This window comes from Tamandua tetradactyla, chromosome 2, assembly GCF_023851605.1.
Source record: "Tamandua tetradactyla isolate mTamTet1 chromosome 2, mTamTet1.pri, whole genome shotgun sequence".
NCBI classification, from domain to species: domain Eukaryota; kingdom Metazoa; phylum Chordata; class Mammalia; order Pilosa; family Myrmecophagidae; genus Tamandua; species Tamandua tetradactyla.
Genome location: NC_135328.1, coordinates 98,532,426 through 98,555,507, shown reverse-complemented (window position 1 = coordinate 98,555,507; position 23,082 = coordinate 98,532,426). Strand labels below are relative to the sequence as shown.

At 38.0% G+C, this 23,082-nt stretch overlaps 2 protein-coding genes across 5 annotated transcripts in view; both read right to left on the bottom strand.

Moving 5' to 3' along the window:
- Positions 1-23,082, bottom strand: part of PIP5K1B (phosphatidylinositol-4-phosphate 5-kinase type 1 beta) — a 484,296-nt gene that overhangs the window by 406,062 nt on the left and 55,152 nt on the right. The gene's annotated exons all lie outside the window — the stretch shown is intronic.
- Positions 1,496-2,862, bottom strand: PABIR1 (PP2A Aalpha (PPP2R1A) and B55A (PPP2R2A) interacting phosphatase regulator 1). The gene has a single exon (XM_077148363.1). It carries the CDS (start codon positions 2,357-2,359, stop codon positions 1,496-1,498), a length of 864 nt encoding a protein of 287 aa, XP_077004478.1. The 5' UTR covers positions 2,360-2,862.

Below are 23,082 nucleotides of genomic sequence, written 5' to 3'. Positions count from 1 at the left end.
CCTTTTATTTCATCCCCCTTCCCCTATTGTGTGTCATTTTTTCTATACCCACCTATCTAGTTACGTATAATATAAAACATTATACTTATTAAGTATTTCGTATTTTGTCTTAATAGTAAAAGGCAAAGAAAAGAACATTTCACAATTCTACCTTTAACAAAACCTAAAGTAAATAATGAGTTACCTATGTGACTCTCCAATGATTTTCTCTTTTGAGTCATTGACCCTTCATCAACTGCCATCCCCAAGGCAGTCAACTCCAGCTGTAGCTTTAACCAAAGAGGCTCCTGAAACAATTCCACAGTTCTGTTGTTACTCACTGTCAGAAATCCGAGTCACACTGTACCTTTGTCTAACCGATGGTGCCCTAGTTTTGTGGGAGGTGAAGAGAAACAACCTGTTGGCAAGGAAACAGCTGCTTCCTTCCTGAGCAAAGGAAAACGAGGAAGGTGACAGATGGGCAAAGCAGAAAAGCAGCCAATAGTTGCTCTGGCTCCTTGTTGGGAAGGCTTTTCAGAAATGAGGCACAATTGAGTATTTTAAAGTTTATCAACAATTGACAGAATATTTTCTGCCTGGGTACTCTGCTGGAGCTTAACAGGGCTTCCCACACATTTTCTACATCTGAAAAAGTTTTAAGATCGCAGTGGTGCAAAGAGCCTAGCCTCAGCTTATGTACTGTAGGTGAAGACTGCAAGGCACTGTCCTATTTCACTTTAGGAATATATCCAAAAGAATGTACTTTTAGTAAAAAATAAGAAAATTTTCATTTTCCTATATGGGTAGTAGTTATAGTTGTATGACATGGTAATTACTGTTAAAATTTCATTAGAAAACATTTTTCTTAATTATGTTGACTTTCATATACTTAATTTAAAAAGATTTGTTGCAAACGTTTATATTTTGTTCTTTTATCACACATCCCATCCACTTCTGACCCCAAAATTAAATACCCAAGGATCCCTGGGTAAAACAATGACTGGTATGACATATTATACCTAGAATATTTTTAAAATAGCTCTAAATAGGTAAGTTCTTGTTCTTTATCAAATGGAAATTAGCAACCACTGAAAATAACATTAAAATTAGTGTGGGCATGAAGTATGGAATTTTAAAACATCAGTTTACTATGCTGATTAATTCAACATTTATATTTTCATCAGAACTTAATAATCCCATAAATAAATAGAGCTCTCAATTATTTAAAAAAAATCAAGGGATAACATATGTATTTAGACATATTAGCAGCGTAAAGATGTATGCTTCAACACACTTATTGGGAAAACGTCTGAAAATATTACTACACTGAATTCAAGGGCACCCGCAGGAACTGGACATAGAAGTTCTCTAGAAGAACATTTCAGGAAATTCCAAAAAAGGAAAAGGATCAAATAGGAAATAGCCTCAAATTAATCAACAAAGTTCAGTGTTTGCTCCAACTTGATTTTTTTTTTCCTCTCTCCAATGCAAAAACAAAGTCTTAGGTTTGGGAAAATCACTTAGATGAAAGTTCATCTACTGGAATAAATGGAGAGGCCGCTTGGGCAGGTGACACAGGAGAATCGGTGGTAGTGCTGACTTTCGCTGGTGAGTTACAAGAAGATCCGGCACTGCTGCTGTTTCCATCAAGGATATCAGAAGACACACACACACTGGGATCTGACAGCTGTGCAACGTCAGAAGAAAGCATATTGGTGATGCCCTGGAAAAATCTCTTTGGCTGATAATCAGTATCCATTTCACATTTTCTTTTCAATGGTCCAAGAACACTTGGTCTAATGCAATTGATGGGACTCTGGCTTCTCCGGGTTGTAAATCGGGTCGTTGGGCTGGGAATAGGGCTTGGAGGCAATCCATTGCTACTCACAAAACTTTGCAAGGATGGTGAAAAACACTGCTTTCCAATTCCTCGGGTGGGTGACGGTGCTGGTGACACCGGAATGAAATCGATGCGCTTCGGGGAGGCGGATTTCTCCACATCGTTGTCACTCAGGCTGAAACTTTCCTCCCAGGAGTGGCTTATCTGCATTGCGGTCTGCACCTCGCGCTCGTGGACAGTTTCTCGGTTGATTAAGTCCATGCCCTCCTCTTGTTTAATCTGATGCAAGCGGCTGCTGTGCATGCGGACGGGGGAAGCCGGTAACAGCAGGCCGTGGCGGCTCGGAAACGTTGTGCTGTTCCGCCTGGCGCTCGGCGCCTCGGCCTGGAACACCGGCGAAGTGTCACTGAGGCCGTGGATCAGGGGGGCGCTGTTAGATCTTCTCAGGCCCCCGCCGCCGCCACTGCCGCCGCCCTCCGACGGGCTCCCTCCCGTACCCGGAGGCAGTTCCAGGTCTAGCTCCATTTTCTCTTGAGCCATGTCGGGGGCAGGGAGGCGGGGGCGGTGCTCAGTCAGGGCCCGCGAACTCCCATTCCCCGCAGTCCAGGGCTGCTACCGCCGCCGCCACCAAGAATCTGTCAGCGAACTACTACGTCTGCGCATGCGTTTTCCTTCGCGCAGGCGCCCTGAGATGTCGGCCCCCGCGGCGCCTGATTAATGCGTAAGAGTTGCGCCGCAGCCCTGGGGGGGAGGGGTAAGGAGTGTTTGAGGAGTTTGTTCTTTCATTCCTTCCGCAAATAATTATAGAACGCAAGCTTGTGTTAACGCACGTTAGTAAAGTTATCATATTCATGAGTATGAACTTATAAAACAAAGAGCTTTGAAAGAGAGGACCTTTGGTGATGCGGGGGTGTATGATGGAGGGGTGGGGTTTGACCTAGTCAGGAGGGCTTCCCTGAGGAAGGGACATTCATCCGAGATCCAAAGTAGTAGGCAAAATGGGTGTGATGTAGAATCTTCCAGGAAATGGGAAACTAGGGCAACGGGTCAGGTGGCAGGCGGGAACAGAAAGGCAGGAAGGAATGAAAGCTTGGCCTCGAGTGGAGAGTGCGGGGTGGCGTAACGCGAAATGGTGGGTCACTGCAGATTCTGGTATTTACCCTGAGAACAAAGGAAACATCGAAGGTTTTCAAGCCTGGGTTTAACAGCGACCGAAAAGCTCAGTGGCTGCGGTCTGAAGAACCGATTCTTTGGAGATTAGAAGCCACTGGAAGACGATCAGAGAGGTAGTGTGGAAGAAGAAATGGAGAGAATGGCAAATTTAAGAACTATCTAGGTTGGGGGCGGGGGGGGGTTGGGGGTGGGAACATCCCTGAGTGATTGTATTACTACTGTTTTATCTTCAGTCATGTTTCCAGCACAAGCATATGACTTGTTATTTATGTTAATTCGGAATGAGGGATTAAATGAAGAGAAAACTAATAGAGCCTCACTTTTTTTGGGGGGGTGGCAAAAATACATACTTGGGTCATGAAATCAACAAAAACTTTGATATCATTAAAACTGGGTTTACATTCACTCATTTAGTCAAAGTTTTTTTTTCTTCTTTGCATACTTACTGTGTGCCAGGCATCTCTACGAAGTGGACCCTATGAGGACGTTTAATTTCTACTACGAGGAGACAGATAATAAACAAATGGGCTATTTTCTGAAACTTGTAAGCACTAGGAAAAATAAAATAGGGTGGGGTCTTAGAGCCCTACTGATAGAAGGGCGGAGACAGAGCTGAGATGTTAAATGAAAGTAGAAGCAAGTCCTGTAGATATCTGGGGCATGAGTAGTTCAAGCAGAGAACTGCAAGTCCTAGACTCAGACAGATAAGGCTGGTGACCTAGCATGAAAAAAAAGGGAGTGTGGCTGAAGCATAATGAGAGTTGTAGATCTTATTCTAAGTGCAATGAAAAATGACTGGACAGTTTTAAGTAAGGGAGAGACATCTGACGTGTTTTAAATATCACTTGGGCTCTGAGGAAAACAGACTGGAAGAATGAAAGCAGATGGGTTAGAAGCCTATTGCAATTGTACAGCTGAGATTATTACAGTAGAGTTGTAGTAGGGTTGTTGAGAGAAGTAGATGGAGTCAGGATGTGTTTTGGAAGTAGGAGACTAGGATTTGCAGATGGATTAGATTTAGATCATGAGAGAAAGCGATAAGTCAAAGATAACTCACGTTTTTTTATTTAAACTGGGCAGATGGAGATGCCATTTACTGGAATGGAAAAGACTGTGGAAGGAGTGCATTTACAGTTGTGGAAATTAAGAGTCCTGTTTTGGTCATGTTGAGTTGGAGGTGGCTCTTAGATATCTATATGGCTATTTGAACTGAAAGAGAGCTTAGAGATTTTTGTCTAGCCCAAGTTTTTACAGCTAGAGGAAGGAAGCTCCAGAGTGGTTAAGTGACATATTCAACATCACACAGCTTGTTTATGAGTGGTAAACTCATAACAAGAGTTTATTAAGAGTCTCAGTACTCTTGGTTCATAGTCTGCCTCTTTCTAGTGTATTTCAAACAGCTTTTAATTTGAAGTCCCTATAAAATATGGGTATTGATAGTGTTCTAGTTTGCTAGCTGCCAGAATGTAATATTACCAGAAATGGAATGGCTTTTAAAAAGGGGAATTAAGTAAGTTGCAAGTTCACAGTTTTTAGGCCGTGGAAACGTCCCAATTTAAAGCAAGTCTATAGAAATGTCCAGTCTAAGGCATCCAGGGATAGATACCTTGATTCAAGAAGGCTGATGAAGTTCAGGGTTTCTCTCTCAAGTGAGAAGGCACATGGCGAACACAGTCAGGGTTTCTCTCTCGACTGGAAGGGCACGTGGCGAACATGGCATCTTTGCTAGCTTTCTCTCCTGGCTTCCTGTTTCATGACACTCCCTGGGAGGTGTTTTTCTTCTTCATCTCCAAAGGTCGCTGGCTGGTGGACTCTGCTTCGTGGTGCTGCAGCATTCTCTGCTCTCTGAATCTCTCTCAGCTTTTTCCAAAATGTTTCCTCTCTTATAGGATTCCAGTAAAGTGATCAAGACCCACCTGGAATGGGTGGAGACACATCTCCGCTTAATCCAGGTTAACAACCCCTCTTGTTGAGTCACATCTCCAGGGAGATGATCTAATTAAAGTTTCAAACATACAGTACTGAATAGGGATTAGAAGAAATGTCTGCCTTTACAAAATGGAATTAGGATTAAAACATGGCTCTTCTAGGGTACATACATCCTTTCAAACCAGCACAGATAGTAAACTAATGTTGATTATTTAGGCCCAGAATCATAGAAAATGATTTAAGCTTTCCATGTGCCAGGCACTACTCCAGGTGCTTCATTTGTATCATTGCGTTTAATCCTCATAACAACCATAGGAGGTAGGTAGTATGATTATCCCTGTTTTACAGGCAGAGGTTAAGTTACTTCTCCAGGGTGGCAGTAAACAGTGGGACCTAGGCTCCTTGGCTCCAGAGCTTGCACATGTTGCTTCTTCCAAGTCCAGTGGTATTTCAGAACTGGGAGAAATCACTTCCAGATGGTTAACAGCTTTATGAAAGCAATGGTATTTGAGAAGGCCCTTGAAGAATGGGTAGAATTTTAATGGAAAGATGATATTTCATATCAAAGTGGCATCATGATTATAAAATAGTGAATTTTGCTAATACATGAAGTAAATGGAGAAGAAATGGGGGAAAGATGAAAATGAAAGTTGGAATCAGAGATTGGAGCCCTGAATGGCAGGTAAAAGTGCATTTATTTAATTCATGAGACAAAAGGGAGCCACTGAAGTTTTTGAAAAGAGGAATAATAGGCAAAAGCTATGCTTTAGGACCTCACTGGTGGGTCAAGGATAGAATGAAGTAGAATAAAAGAAGAGGAAAGGACCAACATTTTCTACTGCCATTTTTACTACCTGCCAGACACTTTAAACGTTTCACAGTTCCACTTAATCCTCACTACGGTCCTATAAATTAGGTGTTATAATGCTTATTTTATAAAGGGACAGTTAAGGTTAAAAAATGCAAAATGTCCTCTAGTTGCACATCACAGAACAAAGATTTGAACCTATCTGAATCGAGGTCTCACTTCAAAACCTATATTCTTTTTGCTGCATTTCATTTGGATTACAGAAGGAGAATCTGATGGCTAACTCTGAGATGAAAGGAGAGTCTAACCAAAGTTCAAATGAAGAAAGAGGAGATGAATGTGGGATACAGGGAGGAAGACACAACAGAAGCTGAGGACTACCTGGATGTACTGAGAATAAAGAAGAAGGAGTCCCAAAAGTTCAGGTGTGAGCACTGAAAGAATGGCACATTATTAAATAAGGAAGAGAGGAGGAACAGATTCCAGAAGAAAATTAGTTTTAGATATATAGAAAAATATTATAGAATTTATTTTATAATGTCCATAGCATATTATTGTTATTTTGTATATTACTACATTACTACTTACTAATGTGGCTGGCTGGGCCAAACATTTTTCATCCATGTCTAGATCACCACAATTATTACCTTTACTGTTATAATAAAGCACTGATATAGTGAAGGTTCACAAACTTTTAAAACATCTGTCCCAGTTGACTCTTACAACATACCTATTAGAGATCTTCACTGGCTTGCCTGTTTCAACCCTGTCCCTACAGCCAATTTTTCAACCCAACATTCAAAGTAGTTATTTTTATAAAGAAAAAAAGTTGAACTCCCACCGGGAGAAAAAGCCAAGGTCATTACAGTGGCCTCGTGAGTCCTCTGATTCAGATTGATGTGTCCCTCTGACCTCACCTCCTACTAACCTCCCCCTCACACCCTCCTCTCCAGCCACAGAGGCCTCCTTACTGTTTTTCAGCCATCTTTCTCCTCCACTTGGATTACTCTCCTGTATAACCACACTGCTCAATCAGAGCCTCTTCAGTCTCTACACAAATGTCATTGCCTGAGAGGCTTTCATTTATAAAATAGCAACAGCAGTATCCCATATCTAAGCTTGCACACCCATCTCCCTTACTCTTTTTCCCCCCTCCTGAGCACTACATGACAAATATGCATTTTTTTCTTTCTTGCCTCTTACTTCTCTGAGTAGGTAAGCTCCACAAGGGCAGGGCCTTTGTTTTGTTCCCTGAAATATGCCTAGTATCTAGAAGAGTGCCTGACGTGGTACTCAAGAAATACTTCTGGAATCACTGTATGAATGGATGATAAATGAATGAATGAATGAATGGACAAATATATAGCTTTATCCAAAAAGGAAGAGAGGACTCTATTATTTGAAAATCCAGGCTACATATACTTTTCTGGATGGAGTCTATGTGTTTCTTACTTTGATACTTCTTTTTCTTATACCAAGATATTACTAGTGACTGAGAATGTATATTCTAGGAATGCCTAGAGTATACAATGATAGCGACTAAGTGTACAAATTAAAAAATATTTTTGCTTGAGGAAGAACAAAGGAATGTCAATATTGCAAGGTGGTGAAAATAGACAGTCATTCATATTTTAAAACTTCAACTTCTGTGTGAGACTAAAGCAAAAAATGTTTATTTGGTACAAAATTTATATTTTGACTAGTGCATTTCCTAATATAACTTATATGGACAGATTCATTGAACACCATAAGTACATGGAACCTTGAATACGGCATGAGATTTTGTAGGTTTGTCCAGTGTGATTCCCTGATAAATCCTAGAGTGATCTAAACAGTGAGTAAAGAAGTATTTGCAAAGTCCCCTTGAGGGGATGGAGAGAAAGGGGGAAAATTCAACTTCCCCATTTGGAGAACTCCTGATATTCTCACAAGCAGTGGGGACAACCAAAGCAATATGCCGAGCCCTCAATCTTGGGGTTTGTTCATGTAAAACTTATCCTCGCAAAGGATATCCTAAGGAACTTAGGCCTCGCTAAGCCTACTTAAAATAAGGCCTAAGAGTCACCCTAAAGAACCTCTTTTGTTGCTCAGATGTGGCCTATTGCTTTCTCAACCAACACCGCAAGCAGGTTCACTGCCCTTCCCCTCTCTATGTGGAACATGACTCCCAGAGGTGTAAACCTCTCTGGCAACATGGGACAGAAATCCTAGAATGAGCTGGGACTCAGCATCAAGGGATTGAGAAAACCTTCTTGACTGAAAAGTAAAAGAGAGAAATGAGACAAAATAAAGTGTCAGTGACTGAGAGATTTCAAACAGTCGCGATGTTATCCTGGAGGTTATTCTTACACATAGATATCCCCTTTTTAGCTTAAGGTATATTAAAGAGGCTAGAGGGAAGTGCTTGAAACTGTAGTGCTATGGTCCAGTAGCCATGTTTCTTGAAGATGATTGTATAATGATATAGCTTTTGCAATGTGACTGTGTGATTGTGAAAACCTTGTGTTTGGTGCTTCTTTTATCTATGGTATGGACAGATGAGTACAAAATATGGATTAAAGATAAGTAAATAATAGGGGGAACAAATGTTAAAATAGAGTAGATTGAAATATTAGTGATCAATGAAAGGGAGTGGTAAGGGGTATAGAAAAAATAGGGGGAACAAAGGTTAAAATATATTGGGTAGATGGAAATTCTAGTTGTCAATGAGAGGGAGGGGTAACGGATATGGTAAGTATGAGATTTTTCTGTTTTCTTTTTATTTCTTTTTCTGGAATGATGCAAAGTTTCTAAGAAATGATCATGGTGATGAATCTACAACTATGTGATGACACTGTGAGCCATTGATTGTACACCAAGTATGGAATGTTCATATGTTAAGAATGTGTTTGTATGTTGTTTTGTTTTGTCAATAAAAATAAAAAAGGGCGGGCCATGGTGGCTCAGCAGGCAAGAATGCTTGCCTGCCATGCCAGAGGACCCGGGTTTGATTCCTGGGGCCTGCCCATGTAAAAAAAAGTTAAAAATATATATATATATTACTAGCTATACTGTACCCCCTCGCCTCCAGCCTGTGCAGGTAGATTACTTCCATTACGTGCACCAAGAAACTGAAGCCTAGGTTTCCATTGTTTTTCAGCCATATGCTGATATACACTTGATAGAATTAATATGCTCAGTGCTGAAGATTCTAAGCACTGTTTAATAAATTGAGTTACTACTTCCTCTCAAAGGAATCAAAGACAAATGAGAAAAAATAGCAGCCATAAAATGCAGTTCAGCCTGTTGCAAATGGATGATGCTAGAGGCAGCATCAGGGGACCTACTCTTATTCAATTCACCCTCTGGTTTCACTCTGAATATGAATCAAATACCACACTTAGTTGAGATTCATATTCACTCCTAAGTCATAAAGCCTAGACATCTATTCAATAGTTAACTTAGACAATTAGATTTTTTAAACCAGCAGATAGTTTCCTTTCAATGCATAAGGGCAAATTTTCACTATTAATCCCCCAAGCATAAGACAGGCAAATTTCCATCTCTGCATCCACACCAAATGAATATGATATATGAATTTGTATGTCTGTGTGTGTGTGTGTGTGTGTGTGTGTGTGTGTGTGTGTGTATGTGTATAATCTGGATGGGGTGGCAAATATCTCAGCATCCCACATTAACTAGCATCGCCGTCCTACAATAAAGATATTGCAGAGGAAAACTGTACTTTGAAAGCATAGGAACATAGAGAGTGTTCACAGGTACAAAGACGTTGGAAAAATGCTTGGTGTTACCTACTAAAAGACAATATTAGTATGTCCTATGAACAGACAATTCCACACCTATGTAATATACTCCACAGAAAACAGTGATATGTCCACCCAAAGAGATGTATAGGAATGCTCCTGGTAACATTATTTGTAGTGTTATCATGTTAATCTTAATGTTAATATTTTAATTGTAATAATAAACATTTTTATAAATAGCAAAAACTGGAAACAAACTATCCATAAAAAGTTAAATGGGTGAATAAATTATAAAATGAAATTCTACACTCAACAATATGGATGGATTACAGTATAGTATTAAATAGTGGCTAACCCTTTGCGCCACCAACTGGGAGGGGTCACAAAGAAATATTCCATGTTCTCATCTGGCTACATGGTGTACACATATGTAAAAATACACTGAACATAATACTTGAGATTTATATTCTTTACTGTATATAAGTTGGACTTCCAAAATGCTACCGATGTGGGAAAAAGCAGCACAGTAACTTGAGATGGAAATGGAGAATGACAGAAGAGAGTGAGTGCAGAGACTTGGGAATGCATTTCACTTAGAAGGAAGATATTTTATTCAAACACTAATCATATGTCTAAGTCTAAACTGGAATGCTTGGGGCCCAAATCTGTCTGACAGACGGTACTATCAGTGGAAGAACAGCTAGTTGGCCTTGTCAATAAAGAGAAAGGAGACAGAAATGCACCCACACACATCCCTCAAGCAGCATTTCACTAGCACCCTAAATATCAGTGGACTGGAGTGGTCTCATATCAACACTGGAGACCCGTCTGAAGCTGATTATGGGTTACCCAGAGAACCATCAGCTCTCCTTAGCCCTGTTCCCACAGTGCCCTCAAAGTTATTTCCAAGAAGGCAAGAAGGATGAGATGAAGCCCATTTTACTGTCTTTAATTTTCTCAGTTTCAATCTTCCTATGTACTATTCAACCAAAGCTAATTCTGTTACCATCTCAGCAGTATCCTCCTAGTATAATTCATGAAATGGAGAGAAGTTAAAATCATATGAAGGAACTCAGCAGGGACTATTAGAACATATGTGAAGAATAGGAACTCTGAGTAAGGTCAGGATTCTGACCACAAGGAACATATTTATTGTCACAGTGGAAGAAGAGTAGATGGTCTCACAAACTATTATGAATAATTCTATGATTGTCTAGAAACAATTACTGAGGGCCTGCTAAGTACAGATACTCTTTATGGTATCTGCCCTCAAGTTGTTCAGTCTCTTCCTTAAAACTTTAAATCAACAGCAACAATTAGAAAATCAAGGTAGAAACTTAACTATGGGCTGCTGACCCCTCTTGGTGTTCGTTTTTTATAATAGCTCAAAGTCATTACTTCCATAAAGTTATGTCCACACATATGAAGTAAAAGGGGACATAGAAGCCTTGAAGACTTGCTGGAAGAACCTACAGCCCAGGGCCTCAGCAAAATTCAAGTAAATAAATGTGAATTCTGACTTCTTTCTGCAATTTCTTCATGGGAGATCAGAGAAGATATTACTTTAAAAAGCTACCAGCCCGTACTTTCTACTCCCTTAAGCATTTTAAATAGAATTAAAAAGTTTAAGTCAATGTTGCTCCCTCATCCTTACCAATTTGAAACATTTCAGTAGTCTACATTTCTTGATGCCCTCTGTTTGGCATCTAACTCTTTCAAGGGTATGATCAATAACCCTTTCTGTGACTCTATGTTTCTCTCTGCCTATCTGCTGTTTTTTCCTTGAAGGATTAATCTGGTTCACTGCAGGTGTCCATCAAGCAAGAAGGGGGAAAAAAACCCATTGCTTTATAGATAAGATATAAAGTTAATTTTAAAATATGAAAAGTTTGCCAGTCCAGATGGATTTATATACTAGGGCCTTCCAGTCGGGTGGAATATTTGGAACTCTCATATAAGGGCTCAACATATTATTATACAGCGGTACAACAGTAAGGAAAATGTCAAACCTGCTGTCAGACTGCCTTACTTCCAGCACTGTGATCTTGGGCAAGTATGTCAACCTCTCTAGGCTTCGCTATTCTTAATAAAGTAAACCTCTTTGTTTTTAGGATCAAGTGATAGGCAGTCTGTAATAGGCTTTGCAAACAGTAAAGGCCCCTATGCGAACAGAACAGATTTTTATTAAAATACCTGGCACCGCGAGCACAAAATGATCCTGCCCACTTTTCCACTGCCCTCACCAGAGGGCATCCTTTGTTTTCTTGCCTTCAGTTTAGTTTTGAGGAAGAAAATTCCCTGTTTATGTGTTTCCCCAAGATATAGTAATTTCTAGAACCATACATTTTCTAAAGAGTGGTCTAATGAGTGTGTATTGAAAATGCAATCAAGCAGTCAATTTATGAGAAGAAGTAAACAAAACTACATTTCAAAGATCTTTACTATCCGAGTCAGTGTGTCTGAGAAAAGATGGACACCATGGGATAGTGAGGCCACCAGGAACGAAAAATGTGGCTGGATCAGTGAATACAATTTCCTGCAGCAAGCCATTTGTTAATCCCCAACAGCAGTGGTTATCCTCCCTGGTAGTGCCTAACTTTTCAATTGGGACTAATCCCAGAGGCTTAATCTTATTTATTCATTTAAACCCCTGTTTTGAATTACTGCTGTCATGCTACTGTCCTGGGCACACAATAAACTGCAAAGGATAGCGCATTTGACTGTGCCTGACAAACAGGTTGGAGCCAGTCTCTCTCAGACAAAAGAAGAGGAGTAAAGGGGAAGAAATTGGAAAAAGATTTCAAGAAGTCTCAAAAGTTACCAATCCTTAAGATGTTCTTTGCCTCTATGTAATTGGGACCTGTAGGCAGGCTTTAAGGATCAGGTAAAATGTTCCAGAGAAGTATGAGCTCCTGTCCCAAAACTAAATAATCATAAGCTACATGCTTTAAGGAATTAGTTAGCTTCAGAGGATAACTGTGCAGCCAAGAGTTACTAACCTCTAACACACTTAAATATATAAGGTTTATTACTGAGTAATAGGACAGTTCATACATTCATTGTTCTTAGCAAGGTTTATTACTGAGTAATAGGACAGTTCATACATTCATACTTCTTTCCCTCAGATTTACTTGAAGCTTAATATGATAAGTAAATGCAGCAAATATAAAGAGCATTAAGGGGAGGCCTTTCTAATTTCTCTGATCTAATACTACCTAATACACTGAATGCGAATGTAATCCTGTTTTGTGTTATCTGCAGCTCTACTTGTTAGCTGGACTAAACAGAGCTGTCTGAAAATTCCCACTTATTAGGAAGGTACACTTTCCTATAGAAAAGTGAAAGTCTAAGACAATTCTTTCAGCCCTTATAATCAGGAGACTTCACCAGACAATGTGGTCACTGACATGATTAATACAGTATGATATGATACATGATACAATACAATATAATAGGTTACATGAAAGTAGGAATTTACTGAGTGCTAGGGTACTGTTCTAAGTATTTTGTGTATATTAACTCAATTAATCACTATATCTTCTCTAGGATTATCATCCTTATTCTATAGATGAGGGAAATGAGGTACAGACAGGTTAACTAGTTAAGGCACCATAACTAGTTAAGTGGTAGAGAATTCTAGCCTAGGGTCAGCCTTCAGGGTCTGAATTTTTAAACACCATCCCCTTTCATGAAATATACTAGATACCTCAGGCCTTCCTTTTTCTTGGTATTCCAGGTTATCTTCTAAGAATGTTGATAGAACGTATGTGTATAGGATAATCATTTTTATCAGAAAGAGGGATGAGGGGAATATGTAATTGCATGGATTTGCAGATGCTGGGGAGTTCACAAAATTAAGCAATTAATAAATGCGCTATTTGTCCCAAAGCAGTCATGAAAATGAATCCAAAGGATTAGAACCACAGAATGTTATATCTAGAAGGGGCTTTAGAAATCGTCTAGTCCAACCTTTAATTTAACAGCAAGGAAACTTAGGTTCAGAGAGAGCCAATGATTTCTTCAAGTTCAAAAAGGCACAGGACAAAGCTTGGATGTTTTATTTGGTCCACAGGGATTGCTTCCTAACGTGTGGACCTCCAGCTCCCCTTCTTCTTTACACTCTTTCCCTAAGCAACAGGATCCACAGGTATCCTGTTGACATCCATTGGTTTTAACTATAACCAACATGCTGATATATATTGAATTTTATTCCTAGATAGGGGCTACCTTATCTCTAGATGGTCATATTTAACTACCTACTAGAAATTTCCACTCTATGTCTCACAGCTCCTTCAAACTCATCTTGTCTATAAATGAACTCACTTCAACTCTGCCCCAAATCTACTCCTTTTGAGAATGAACAGCACTGCAATCTTTCCAGATAACCAAGTCTAAACTCAAGTTGTTCTAGATTCTTCCTCTCCTTCATGTCCCTCATCTAATCCACCACTAAATCCCTTCAATTTTATCTGCATAACATCTGACATCCTTCTTTTCCTTTCCATCTGTTACTAAAGCGTTTTCCCTCAGCCCCCAACTAGTGCTATGGCTTCAATCAATGCTTGCTTATGTTAGGATAACTCCAACCCTACCCAACATCCACAAATCACCCAAAGTAACTTTAGAAGATAAAGCAGTTGCTTCTGGCTAAGCGAGGGGGATCAGGTCTATGAAGGATCCTTGAAAAAAACAGCCACAAGTTATCTGCCCAAACTGGAGTGTGAGAAACCATCTTATAACAGTACTAATGCAGTAAGACCCTTGAGTGAGAATTTTCCTGTTCCTGTTATCTTGACTCCCTCCCATCCCTGTTCTGACTTCAAGGGATCAGAAACCTCAGCAAGTTGCAGGGAGGACTGATAGCAAAAGGCAGGGACAAAAAAACCTTACTAGCTGAGGATTTTTGTTTGTACCAGGTTCCTACTAAGAGAGGGGAGTAGCTGTAATGAAATGAAATTGGAGGCTTTGCTAATTGCATGAGACCAGACATTTATGATGCCAGCTTAAAAAGGTGATTTAAAGTGTCAGTAGGGCATTTTATTGTCCAAGAGTGAGCAGAAAGGGCACAGACTTTTCATTCAGAAGCAGGGGAAGACCTTCTGCATTGAATAAGTTTACAGGAAGAGGAAAAAAATAAACAGAATTTCTGATGACATCCTGTGAGTGTTGCTGTTTATATATAGAAGGATAGCAGTCATTTGTCAAATGGGCAGAAATGCTGAAGAGAATAATGATTGAAAAGTTATATTATTATTTTTGGTGACAGAGGCACCTGGGATCTTGGTGAGAGGCCTCCAGTAAGAGTCGGGTAGGAGGGTGTGGGTAAAATCAGACTGCCAGGAGCCACACAGTGAGTACATAGATGGTAAGAAACTGGGGCCAATGAGACAGACTGATTTTTCAAAAATTGGCTGATCCAAATTTAGAAAGCATTTTTCAAATTCCCGCTGGGTGCTAGGTACTTTTGCATAAACTGAGAGGAAAGCAAACAATATAATGGCACCATTACAGGTCACAGAAAACTTTTTTTCTTAAACTTTTTTCCCTTCCTGAGAAGTGACTAAAGTGGTAAGAGAAATACATCAAAAAAAAAAGATAATTGAGACCAAAAATCCTAGAGGGGCTTGAGACAATGGAATGGTGGGTGCAAGTTATAGGCTATATTTATTTAAGTCCATAAGATAACCTTTCTTTTATTTCTGCGGAAACCAAAATGTTCTTTTCTTCATGAATAAGAGCTAATTACAGTGTCTGCATGTTGCTTATCACCATTGGGGCCATCAGTGAAAATGTAAGAACTTCCACCTTTCATCAGCAAAAATGAAGGGAAAATGCAATTGATGCTACTGCTTCTAGAATGCCTAGAATGTCTGAAAGTCAGACATAAAATACAAGCTAGGGAAAAAAGACACAGCAAAAGTGACAGTGAAACCCTGTCTCATTTTTGCTACTACTTAATTTGCTTTTGGAAAACATAAAATCAAATGGCTCAATTAATCTTAATGATGCATCACAAAACAGAAAGAGCTTCCCTGAGCTAAAAAGCTTTCTGCACATCCTGCAGAATTCAGAACAATGCACTGAGGAAAATGTAGACAATGGCCAGTTCCCTGTAAAAATGGCCCTCAATCTTTTGCTCTAATTTTAAAATAACAATTTTTCAATTTAAAAACAACATGGGAGAAATAGAGATGTATTATTGGATGTGAACAAGCTGTATATTTAGTGAAGCAAATATTTCATAATTTGTTCAAATGCTTCCACCGCTTTCCCCAACAAGGTGACTTCAACTCTTAACAGACACTGCTTTACAACAAAGAGCCTAGCAAGTTGGCCCAGTTGGTTTGATAAAAGATCCAGAGCTTGTTATCAACACCAGGGGTCACACCTGAACTTAGCAGTCTGAAGGCAGACAGATAAGTGAAGGAATGACTGGTCATCTGGACAAAGAACATTTGCACTTAGCACCTTTGGCACTGCTTAATTCCAGAAAACTGTTGCCCTCATAGGAAAGGGTGTCACATGTTTGCTGGAACTTCTAATTTTTCACAAGACGTTGAAAATCCAGATTTTTAAAAATATGGATTCTTGAACTTTATGAATATTAAATTTTAAAAATATCATAGCCAACACATCAGGTAGGACTAAACAAAAGGGTACTAAACCGTATAGGCTGGTCCCAGCTCTGAGGCACAAGCTTGTAACCTCTGAAAACATGTTTTTTCTCTCAACTTTATAGTCTTTGCCCAACCTTCCCCAGGACTGTCATTCCTCTTCTGCTGCATGATCCCTTCTTTCATCAAGTCCTTTGTCATTTTTATGTATACCTAACCCCTGTTTCTGGCCACATGCTCCCTAAGGGAGGGCAACAGCCATCTCTCATAGGTAAATAAATGCCCTTCAGTGCTCAGGACATTTGAAAGTCAACAGGCGTATGAATGATGGTGAATAACAAGGATGAGCCACTGCAGGCATGAAACTTCTAACTGATCATGTATCCATCCAGGTTTACCTTTTCAGCCTACCTCTAACCCCACCTGCACCAATATAACAACAATCATAACTAGCCATAGACTTCTATTGCTTCTAATAATTTTTCAATCGATTCACTGCTTTCTAGTGTCATAATATCTGTAAATATTGATAAATTTGCAACTTCCTTTCCAATATTTATATTTACTATTTCTTTTCTTATCTCTTGGCTAGTACTTTCTGAAGAATGTTTGTAATTTCAGTGAAAGCAAGTGACTTTATCATGTATTTAATTAAATGGGAATGCTTCTAGTGTATCACAAATTATGATGCTGGTTTGGCATGAGGCCATATATTTAAAATAGTGAAATTATTATATTTAAAATAAAGTAACAAATTCCACTTATTCCTATTTTACTAAATTTAAAAAAATATTTCTTATCAGTAATGTATGTCAGATTTTTTTTCTGTTACATTAGACTGATTCTATTTATTCTTTTCAATGTTAAGCTTATTGAGATATAATTTAAATCCAATAAAATTTTAAAAAATACACTTCAGTGAGTTATGTCAAATGTATATCATCACAGAACCACCACCACAATCAATAAATCATTCATTGCATGTCGAATTTTAGTAAAGCATTTTTTGGTGTCTATTTAGAATTTTCGTTTTTGATCTATCAGCATGAGACAATCTTCCCTGATACTGAACCAAGCTTATATTCCTGTGATGTACCCCATTTGATCATGGTACTTAATGTACTGCTAAATTCTATTTGATGTTATTTTATTGAAGGGTTTTGCATCAATATTCATAGGCAAGATTGACTTGTACTGTGTATATGTGTGTGTGTGTGTGTGTGGCTGTGTACATGTTTATATGCTATCTTAGTGAAATTCTGGTATAAAGATCATTTTGGCACCTTAATAAAACTTGGAAATTTGACTTTATGGTCTGTGCTCAGAAATAGTTTAAATAGTAATGTGTTCATTCATCCACTTGTACATGGTCAGTGCTGGTTTAAACCTACTGTCCCAGTGTCCCAAAAATTAAAGCTCTCTTTGATAAATTATATGGTCACCCTGCTTAATAATATCAAAATCCTTGAATGTTAGAACAATTTACTCAGGCCTTCTGGAGCTGTCATTTTTAATTTAGGAGCACATTTTGATAACTTTTTCATTTCTTCCACAGTGACTAATTGAGGTTCTCTTTCCAGGAAGTCACTCATAAAGTAAACTTTCCTGGAAACACATCATCTTCATCTATCTGTATAGAGTTTCACATAGTACTACCCAGTATTTTTTTGGTTATTTTTGCTTTTTGATCCCTAGTTTTGTTGAGTTTATTTTTTCTGATAATATATATATGTGTGTGTTCATTGTAAGAGTTAAAAAAAAATAGAAAAAGTTGAAAACTGTCCATTATCCCATTTCCCAGAAATAATTACTATTGACATTGTTATGTAAAACATTCCGGATTTTCATCTATCTATGTAACTACCTACCCATCTATAAACAGTCATAGTGTTTATTAACCTTTTTCCACAGTAATGTTGTGAACAACTTTTTCCATATCAATAAATATAGATTTACATCTTCAGTTTCAATGGCTGTGAGGCACGGTCATGATCTTATTTAAATTCCTAAAGAGGACATGTGGAGATTTGAAAACAAAACAATATTCTCACAAGCAGTGGGAACAACCAAACCAATAAGCCGAACCTTCAATCTTGGGGTTTGTTCATATGAAACTTATCCCTGCAAAGGACAGGCTAAGCCTACTTAAAATTAGGCCTAAGAGTCACCCCCAGAGAACCTCTTATGTTGCTCAGGTGTGGCCTCTCTCTCTCAGCCAACATGACAAGCAAGCTCACTGACCTCCCCCTCTCTATGTGGGACATGACTTCCAGGGGTGTGGACCTTCCTGGCAACGTGGGACAGAAATCCTAGAATGAGCTGGGACTCAGCATCAAGGAAATGAGAAAACCTTCATGACCGAAAAGGAGAAGAGAAAAATGAGACAAAATAAAGTGTCAATGGCTGAGAGATTTCAAACAGAGTTGAGAGGTTATTCTGGAGGTTATTCTTATGCATTATATAGATATCATCTTTTTAGTTAAGGTGTATTGGAGAGGCTGGAGAGAAGTGCCTGAAAATGTAGAGCTGGGTTCCAATAGCCGTGTTTCTTGAAAATGATTGTATGATGATATAGCTTTCGCAGTGTGTCTGTGTGATTGTGAAAACCTTGTGTCTGATGCTCTTTTTATCTACAGTATGGACAGATGAGCAAAACATATGGATTAAAAATAAATAAATAGTAGGGGAACAAATGTTAAAATAAATTTAGTAGATTGAAATGCTAGTGATCAATGAAAGGGAATGATAAGGGGTATGGAAAAAAAATAGGGGAAACAAAGGCTAAAATATTTTGGGTAGATGGAAATACTAACAATCAATGAGAGGGGTTAGGGGTATGGTATGTATAAGTTTTTTTCTTTTTATTTCTTCTTCTGAATTGATGCAAATGTTCTAAGAAATGATCATGGTGATGAATATAAAACTATGTGATGATATTGTGAGTTATTGATTATATACCAAGAATGGCATGATCATATGGTAAGAATATTTGTGTTTATATGTCATGTTTAAAAAAAATTTTTAAATAAATAATTAAAAAAACATTTTTAATATTGTTACAGTGAACACTTAACATATGTCTTAGCCTTCTCATCCAATAATATTTGTAGTGCCGATTACAAAAAGCAGGAGTGCTAAGTCAAAAATAAATCCATTTAAAAGCTTTAAACATGCAAAAAAAAATTGCTTATAAGAAATATTATGTATATTTCTATATAAAAACCAACAAAATAAAGATTTTCTGAAATCCATTATTTGTCTTAGTAGCCACTCTTTTTAAATCATAAATCATAAATGGTTTAGCCCTAACTATATGTATTGCTAGAATATAACTTAACCATATTATGCCATCTTTTCCTGAACAGCATCATTCTACATAGCTGCCAGGCATAAAGTGGATAAAATAACCATAATTTAATAATCTCCTTGTAGACAACTGAGATGTTTTCCCAGTTTTTATATTATAAATATTGCTACAGGACTATTGTTTGTCCTTATTTTTTTGCCCCTTGTTCAATTATTTTCTTAGGCCACATTCCTAGAGGTACAACTGCTAAATCAGAGGATATGTAAGGCTTCTGATAAACGTGTCATCTTGTTCTCCACATTCACTTCAACCCTAGATATTACCATTCTTCTTAAACTTAGAAAACAAAAAGTGGCACCTCCTTGTCTTTCAAATTTGCATTTAAAAAATTAACAAGTTGAACAATTTTTTAATGTACTTTCTGGCCCTTTGCATTAAGTTAATAAATCACTTTATGTGATCTATTTTTACCTATCTCTACACAATAAATTATATTTATTAAAATCGTAGGTCCATTCTACTGGAGAATTAAAAATACATATGCATTGCACTTTTAGAAATAGCTTTGGTGCTATTGCTGGAATTTTGCTTAAAATTTGTTTGTAGTAAGGGAGAATAATGATCTCCATGTTGTATTAATACAATATATACTAGAACATCATTATAAAATGTTTTGCTAGAGCACAGAATTCAGTAAAGCATAGACACAGGATATACCCTCAAATTATGAGTATAAGCATTTTAATAAATATTTCATTATAAGACAGTCTCATCTCTGCTTCACAGAGCAAACCTCTAAGATGACATTAGAGGGAAGTTCTGTTCATCATATGGTCAACATCTGTAATGCTTGAAACAAAAATTAGGAGTGCCATTAGGAGAGCTTTCATTTGTAAATAAGCACTCATTAGGAACAATTGCTACTGATTTCATTCAGAGCAAAAACATGGTGAATGCTCACTTTAAAAAAAAAAGTTAAGAACCAATAAAATAGTTAAGAACCAATGACTTGCAAATGAATTAAAGGTAATGGGTAATGATTGCAGCATTCCACCAAAGTGATCCTTAAAAAACAATATTCAGAATACATATTCCAAAAGGCAGTATATTTACATGAGCCGTCCCACCGGTTTTTAACCCCAGTGTTATTTAAAAATGCACATGACTTGGCAATGGAGGCAGTGATGGTAGCAGAACATTGTGAATGCAATTAACAGCACTAAAATATATAATTAAAAGGGTAAATGTTAGATCGTGTACATGGAAACAAAATAAATTTTTAAAAAATCCATGGAAATACACTACACTGAGAACCCTAATTTATAGCATGGACTTTAATTAATAGTACAATTATAAAAATGTGCTATCATCAGTTGCAAAACCACACCAATGCAAGTTGTTGGTGGGGTGGTATATGGGAATCTCTATTTTATGCATGCTTGTTCTGTAAACCCACAGTTTCTCTAATAAAGGAAAAAAGAAAAAAATGCACGTTTAACATGTATAAAGTGCTTCCATTTAAAAAAAAACTATCATTAAAGAAATCAAGTTAATATTCCGTTTTTAACAATCATTTGGGAGGGCTTCACTGATGTTTAGTATTAAGAGATGTTAGTAAGAGAAAACAATAAAAGGTGAGGGAAAGGAAAGATTTACATTTACAAGTATAACTAGAATAAATTCTCTATCTTTGCCAAAGTTATTTTTTGTTTTGATAAATTTTTGCCTAATTTGTGTGACCTTGCAATGTTGATAACATGTATAAGGTAACATTTTAATAATTATATAATAGTATGACAACCCAGTAAAATAAATGTTTATATTCCTAAAGCATTTAGTAGAAAGATATTCAAGTTCTAGAGCCTGTAATTTTAGTTTGATAAAAACATGCATGTTGTACAAATAATGCAACTTCATGAAACAAATCTTAACCTCCCAACTCATTCATTAAACTACAGACCCCCAAATGTAATGGATTCCAAAAATCTAAGGTAAGAGATGACCAAAGCAACAGGTCAGGAAAATAAAACAACACTTGGAAATGGAAAGGCCTTGGAAATTAATAGTACTATGAACTCAACTGCAATTGGTGGGATTCACTGACTGTTCTCAGAAACCATCCACTGTTTAACTCTTAAAAGCAAAGAATTAATGAACACTTTGGAGACTGTTTATTGATAAAATTAAGGTAAACGCTGAAATCACTGAGGGGCAGTCAATCTTAAAGAGAACTGAGATAAACTGGAAAACCGTGACATCTCCTGAAAGCATGCCCAAACAAAAAAGCTGATGATTATTTAAAAAGGTAGAGGGGAGGAGAGGAGAAAAAAAAAAGTAGGGAGTAGGGGCAGTATTGGGGAAGTGCTAAATCTGTAAAAGGAGAAAGAGGAGAAAATCAGAGTGTCACCAGCATTTCAAGAGAGGAGGGTGCCCTGAACTAGGTGCTCTTGGAATTCTCATCTGTCCAGCAAACATAAGTGAGGTAGGCTAGTTTACTGGGATGGCATCATCTGATGAAACTAGTCCTTTGAAGCACTCGTCTCCTAACTCTCCTCATCTTCCCTTAAGGAACCATTAGATGTTAACAAGGAGCTCAAAGAAGTTTACCAATGCATGGGAAGAAAACTCACCAGTTCCTCACCAACAGATTGAGTGGTTTTCATTTTGAGAGTAAATTGAAAATTTGACATTTTTCTTCATCAGTCTCTCTGATGACTTGAAGTATTTGGTGAATCGATGAATCAGGGTATAATCAGCCGTCATTGTAAAATGATGACAGAGCTTATAAATGTACAAAGCTATGAATCATATTAAAACATAACAAAACCAAGAAAATCTTCAACAGCTTCCCCAGGCCAACAGTATGTCAAAACTCCTTAGCAGAGAGTGAAATTAGTCAGAAACAAAAGGATAAATACTATATGGTCTCACTAATATGAACTATTATTAATGAGTTAACTTTGAGAGTTGAAGTTAAGAACACAGCTTATTATGTGGACAGCTTAATTGAACACCATAAATACATGGAACCTTGAGTAGGGCATAAGATTTTGTAGGTTTGTCCAGAGTGATGTCTTGATAAATCCCAGACAGATTTGAACAGTGAATTAAAAAGTATTTGCAAAGTCTCCTTGGGGTAATGGTAAGAAAGGGGGAAAATTCAACTTCCCCAAGTGGAGAATTCTTGATATTCTCACAAGCAGTGGGGACAACCAAAGCAATAGGCTGAGTCCTCAATCTTGGGGTTTGTACATATGAAACTTTACCCCACAAAGGACAGGCTAAGCCTACTTAAAATTAGGCCTAAGAGTCGCCCCCAAGAGAACCTCTTCTATTACTCAGATGTGACCTCTCTCTTAGCCAACACGACAAGCAAACTCACTGCCCTCCCCACTTTATGTGGGACAAGACTCCCAGGGGTGTGGACCTTCCTGGCAACATGGGACAGAAATCCTACAATGAACTGGGACTCAGCACCAAGGGATTGAGAAACCTTCTCGACCAAAAGGGAGAAGAGTGAAATGAGGCAAAATAAAGTGTCAATGGCAGAGAGATTCCAGAGTCGAAAGGTTATCCTAGAGGTTATTCTGAAGCATTAAATAGATATCACCTTTTTAGCTAAGGCATAACAGAGAGGCTGGAGGGAACTGCCTGAAATGTGGAGTTGTGTTCCAGTAGCCATGTTTCTT

What these genes read in the sequence shown, in the direction of transcription:
- PABIR1 (XM_077148363.1), bottom strand. Translation starts at nt 2,359, where the DNA reads ATGGCTCAAGAGAAAATGGAGCTAGACCTGGAACTGCCTCCGGGTACG.